The sequence below is a fragment of the Chroicocephalus ridibundus genome, chromosome 9, assembly GCF_963924245.1.
Source record: "Chroicocephalus ridibundus chromosome 9, bChrRid1.1, whole genome shotgun sequence".
NCBI lineage: Eukaryota > Metazoa > Chordata > Aves > Charadriiformes > Laridae > Chroicocephalus > Chroicocephalus ridibundus.
Genome location: NC_086292.1, coordinates 1,102,258 through 1,108,122, shown reverse-complemented (window position 1 = coordinate 1,108,122; position 5,865 = coordinate 1,102,258). Strand labels below are relative to the sequence as shown.

General features: G+C 57.3%; 1 protein-coding gene across 1 annotated transcript; it reads right to left on the bottom strand.

Moving 5' to 3' along the window:
- Window positions 1–216: 216 nt before the first annotated feature.
- On the bottom strand, window positions 217–3,541 carry LOC134520810 (uncharacterized). Its single transcript, XM_063346638.1, has 3 exons — window positions 3,397–3,541; window positions 1,454–1,842; window positions 217–1,203 (listed from the first exon to the last, which is right to left on the bottom strand). The coding sequence occupies exons 2-3, from the start codon at window positions 1,635–1,637 to the stop codon at window positions 332–334; spliced, it is 1,056 nt and encodes a 351-aa protein (XP_063202708.1). The 5' UTR covers window positions 1,638–1,842; window positions 3,397–3,541; the 3' UTR covers window positions 217–331.
- Window positions 3,542–5,865: the final 2,324 nt, after the last annotated feature.

Here is a 5,865-nt window from a genome sequence, read left to right as displayed (position 1 = left end):
TCCAGCAGCTGAGGCTGAGGAGGGCAGGGGTTCCCCATGAGGTCCCACGGGGCACAGACGGCTCCAGGACGTTCCCAGGGCTGGATCCCCTCTGCCAACCCCACGATCCCCCTGTGCTGTGCCCGGCTGTGATCTGTGAGGGGCTGAGCCCTGCCCGGCTGGGGTGGCCATGACCTCCCAAGCCCGCACTCCGCTCATGGAGGCTGCGCACCGATGGGACCAGCATCTCCAAAGCCCTGGGGCCACTCCATCCCTGGGTGGGAAGGTACCTCTTGCCCTCAAAGGCTGGAGCAGAAAAGCCTGGCAGCTCCCAGCCCCAGCACGCCATGGCTCAGTTTGTCCAGGGCACTGACCGTCTCTTTGGTATTTCATTTTTCCCCCAGGGCTGCAACCCCAGCCCAGAAGCTCTTCCCCAGACCTGCGCAGGGCAGTTATTTTTAGGCCCCGCGGGCGGGAGGCAGGGGCCAAGAAGAGCTTGGAGCCGGCTGCAGGAAAGCGGAGCTTCGCGAGGCAGGAAGGAGCCGGAGGGTGGGTACGAGGAGCACTCCCTGCCTGCAGCCACCGCGGCTCCTTCCTCTGTCACACACCGACCGCTTCCCAGAAACGGCCGCCCAAGGGGAAGACACTCCTCGCCCGCCCTGTGCACGCAAGGACCATGGCCCAGGGCAGGACAGGAGAGGGCAGAGGTGGCGGCGGGAGGAGAGGAGCTCCCAAGAGCATCCCGTGAGACCCCAGCCTGGGGGGATGTCCCCCCTGCAGAGGCCACACCAGTCGCTGGCTTTTGCCCCCGCACGCTGCTGGTGGCAGGACAGGGCTGCAGGGGGAGGCGGGTTGGCTCGGCAAGGGGCTGCGGGGCTGCGGCACCCCGGGGAAGGGTGCTGCAAGGCCAGGGCTGGGGGAGCCTGGGGGCTGCACCGCTGCAGCCGAGCAAGCAGGCGTGAGTTAGAAGCCTGTAGGGTACACCAGCAGGCTGGAAAGGGTTGGGACCCAGGCGCAGAGGGCAGAAGATGCTCCGTCCCCAGTGCTGGGGGGATCCCTGAGGGTCCCATCCGCCCTGTGTGTTCGCAGCCCTGAAACTGCCTCTGGAGTGCCCGGCAAGGGCTGCTGACCCACGCTGCCGGCTCCTCTGCAGGCTCACGGGACAGGATGGGGAGCTTCCCGCTCTGCTGGTGCCGGGGCAGCACCAGTGTGATGCTGGAGGACCTGGGAAACGTGAGAGATGAGGAATAAAACCAACAGTTTGAAGCAGCAGTTCCCAGGCTTTAAGGCAAACCCTCAAATCAAGGGACTGCCTGACCTCAGCGTGTCACCCGCATCCCCGTTTGCCTTATGCCAGCGAGATGATGCCCCCCCACTCATCCCCAGCCCCCTTGCTGGCAAAAATGTGGGCAGCACGTTCCCTCATCAGTCAGTCTCTACGCAGGGAAAGCAGAGGCGATAATTAGGGGCAAACCTGCTGGTGGGTGTTTCCTGAAGCGTTCTGCACCCTCCTGCCCAGCAGCACGTGTCCGAAAGGTTTTGCGTGTATTTGAGGAGCGTTTCTTCTTTCTTGCCTCATATTTTTGGGAAAGCCTATTTGCCTCAGTGGTCTCTCTGCCTCCAAAATGATGCTCCTGCCCTTGCTGCATATCTGACATTTCGGGGACTTTGAGGCGGGTTTTCTTCTGGTTTAGGCAAGAAGAGCTGGCAGACCAATCCTTATCTGCAGATCAGATTTTCCCCTGCAGTCGCTCTCCAGCCCCCGTGCTTTACCCAAGCAAATGCAAAGTTTTGCTGCAGGGAGATTGTTTCCAGGCTTGCGCCAGGGAGTTCCTTGGGTCTGATGGGCCCGGGAAAGTGCGGCTTATTTGTGGGAGAAGAGGGAAAAGGGAAAAGCAGCAGAGTTAGAAGTTTGCTCCCCAAGACGATCCCTATCTCCTGGCCTGCAAACTGCCCGCAGGTATTCCCACAGTCTCCCAGCTTTGATGGACAACTTCCTTCACGCTGAATGACACTTGGGGACCCACCAGGGTGTGTGAGGGGTTTCAAGGACGCCTGACCCGGCCTCCACCCTGCAACAGGGACAAGAATGAGCCCTTGCCCCCTCCTTAATCCACCTTCGCCCCATCGCCGAGAGGAGCCTGTGAACCCTGTCCCCTGACCTGCGAAACGTGAAAGGGAGGAGGCAGCGAGGGGGGAGAAGCCAGGACCTGCCGGGGCTGGCCGGCACTGGGCATCCCCCGGGGCTTCGGGCCACCCCCAGCACTGGCCGCCCCGCATTGTGCGTGGGGAGAGGGGAGGAAGGGGCGCTGGGGACGACCCCGTCCCGCCAGCACCGTGAAAGCCGCCTTTGTTGCGGGGCTGTCACCCGGGCCGAGGCATCCTGGCCTCTGGTTTCCAGGGCGACGGGAGGAGGAGGAGGAGGAGGAGGAGGAGGGTGGGCTGATGGGGAGGAAGGTGAGAGATGGGCAGCAGGAAGGTTTGGACAGCCTGAGCCCCAAAAAGTGGCGGTGGGGTCCCTTCTGCTCCCATCTCTTGGTCTCAAATCAAACCTTCCCCAGCTCCCTCCTGCTGGCAAAGGGCATCACCATTTGAGCTTGCGATGGGACTGGTCTGGGCCCACGGCTACTTGCCCGCTCTCTACTGCTAGCTTACGCCTCCTCCAGCCTCCCCCATCCACCCCACCTAGCAGCCAGGGCTCAGGCATATTTTTAGCCAAATATTTATGGTTTGTGCCTTTGCAGCTCTCCAGTTCCATCAGATTCCAGGAGAGTTCAAAGGTGTTTTCCTGCCTCCTACAAGCTCTGGGCTATTTATAGCTGTCAGATGTTGGCAGCCGGGCTTTCATGGACAACTGTATGGTGACGGTGTGCGCATGGAGATGGCTCATCGCTTGTGAGTAACTCCAGGACCAGCCACGAGCCTGAGGAGTGACGGGGTGTTACTTACAGTCCTGTACAGGAGAGAGAGTCGGGAAGGGTGGGTGGTGAAGAGCAAAGATCTCATATTTTTTTAGGCTGGATACAAGAAAAAAGAAAAATATCGAATTTGCCAGGGAGATCTCTTAATGCTTAGGATGGTCCCCGGGGGAAACGATGCTAATCCTGCCCCATGGGCTATTTCAAGCGAGGGTGGCCTACTTGCCGTAGCTGTTCTTGCTGGTTCTAGCTCTAGGGATGCTCTTATTCTTCCTTAGGTGCTCAGGAGAGGACAAATATCATACCAGCACAACATCGTTGCTGAGCTCCAAGCCTTGCCTGTTCTGACCTGGATGCCTCCGCAATGTGCAGTGCCACAAGCCCCTCAGATGCCCGTATCCACCTCCCAGGATGCAAAAAGGCTTCCCCTGGCTGGGGTTTGGGGAACAAGCGTCCAGTGTCGCATCACTAAGAGCCAAAAGGGTCGCTTTGTACATACCCACTGGCATGTGGCTGGGCTGACCTTTCCCAAAGATGCCGACAGCCCCGATGGCGACCCGATGAGCTACCAGCCGCAGGCAAGCTCCGACCCGCCATCACGGTGGAGGGAGCGAGGGTGGTCTCCTGTGCTCGGTCGTCTGGCAGTGAAGTCTGGCCAGGCTCTATGGAGAAACCAGAGGGGACTTCAGACTACAGCTTTGTCTTACAACGGTGACCATCGCACCCAGGGACACTGACAAAGACTCAGCATTTGGGTCTTTTGGGATTACGCTGATTCATGGAAAAGGAGCAGTGGATCAGGACTCTTGCTTGCATTTCTAGGGGTTTAGTTTGTTTTTCTCTGTTGAAGGTGCATACCCCACTCCACTGGGAGAATACAGCAGGGCAAAGCAGGCGTTTCAAAGTTGGGGAGACCAGGGGTCTTGCATCCCTGTAAGACTCCATACTTACTTCCAGAGCTGCTAGGAACGACCAAGCACTGGTGATCTCTGAAGGCCACGAGGGCTTCACAAGCGCAGGCTTTGTGGAGCTGTGCCGTGAGGACGAGCACCGGCCCATTCCAGACCCGACTTAAGGCGGTGGCGTTTTCACTCCTGCTGAAGACAAGCTCTCTGCCCGCAACACGCCTCCGCTGCCGAAGGGACCGCTATCTTCTGCATCTCTTCAAGTGCTTCCCTGCTCCGACCGAGGGCAGGAAGAGGAGAAGAATACCACATCCATCTGCGAGCACACAGGAACTCGTAGGGAGCTGGAAAAGAGCTCTCGGAGCTGGACAGGGTCCAGGCAGCAGGGACACACACCCCTCGCCTCAGGAAAAGAGCCAGAGAGGAGTCTTTGGTCCCCACGGCTGCCCCGGCTCTCCATCTTACATCCCATCCGAATAAAAACACTTCAACACTTCACCTTCCTTTTTTTTTTTTTTTTTTTTTGTGCTCGCACACACCTCTCCCTCCAGCATCATCAGCTGCCGGCATATGGGAGTGCGGTGGACTATTTAAGGAAAACGCCCAATAACATTACAATTACTTACCATAAAAGCCTCATGTTTCCAATAACAGCCTAATGTTCCAGGCACCTGTCCAACAGACTCAGAGTTTTCTTACCTGCCCACTGCAGGATTCATATCCATCACGCTCCCCAGCAGACGTCTAGCTGTGCCATTGCAAAGCTGCAAGGCTCTGGAGGACCTTAAAATAGCTGCCACCTCTGTCTGCGGTGGGGACAGCGGCCGGCGGGACCTTTCATTCCCACTGGCCGTCACCTGCTGGGATCTGGAGCGGGTTGCAAGCAACAACTGGTGTGTGAGGCGCAATGTCAAAACCAGAAATTCACCTGCAACCAAAGCAGGCCGGCTCTGGTTGGTGGCATCTGCCCGGCTTTGAGCACCACGGCAGCTCCAGCGCAGTCCCCAGCTGTCCACGACTTCTCCTGCCAGTGGCAGAAGACAATGAAGGGGCCCAACGAGCCCAGATGCCACTCTCACCTCCTAACACGGTCACCCTGATGCTGGAATGAGGCGGAAACGGACAAATGGAGCAAAAACAAAAGGGCTCATAAATGTTTTTCTTGGTCAGATCCCATGAGCCCAATCAGCAATATCCGCAATGGCTTTCACAGACCGGGCTGGGCAGCGCGATGTTGTTCGAGTGTTCCCAGGGAACAAAAAAACATCACGAGCATGTGTCTTGCTGAAAACACTCTCTCTGATGTGAAACCATGATTGTTCACCAGCAAAGTTACTTGTGGGCTTGGGAAACAGCTCTCGAGCAGAGGAGATGGTGTAACAGGATGTGGGCATCTAATCTCTCCGTACCAGCAGACAGTCATAAGCACTGGCACTTACCCAGCAGTCAGCTACAATTTGTTTGCACACAGGGTTTGCTGGAAAATTGCATCCAGCCGTCCAGTTAATAAAAATCATCCTCGCGCAGCTCACCGGCAGCGTTTGCTGAATGAGAGATGGATGCTGAATTATTCACTCTGCACCAGCGGAGTCTCAGCGGTGGAAGAGCGGGGAGGAAGATTTCTCTGCTGCTAGTCATGTTATGCTGTCAATTACGGAGCACTTCATTCTCGGGGCTGTAAGGCTACCATCTGGTACGAAATTCACCAAGAGAAATGGCGGGGGGGGGGGAAGAAGGCAGCGTTTTTAAGCATTGACTGCTCATCGTACAGCAGTTCTCGAACACATTTTCTAACATTCATGAGAAGTACAAATCCAGCGTGGAAGGGATAATATGCCGTTTAAAGTATTCCACCTACACAGATGTAGAAGAAACATGTGAAGGCGCAAGATCCCCTTCTGCCTGCCCTGTCCCGTAGGCCCGAGGGGTCAGTGGAGAGGGCAGACGTAGCATTACCTCCTAGATGTGTCGCCGGGCTTCGCAGCCAGCCGCTTTCCCGTTCCTCCAAGTATTCAGCGGTTCCCTTTGGCTGCTGAGCCGCCTCTCACCCCACTCGAATTTTG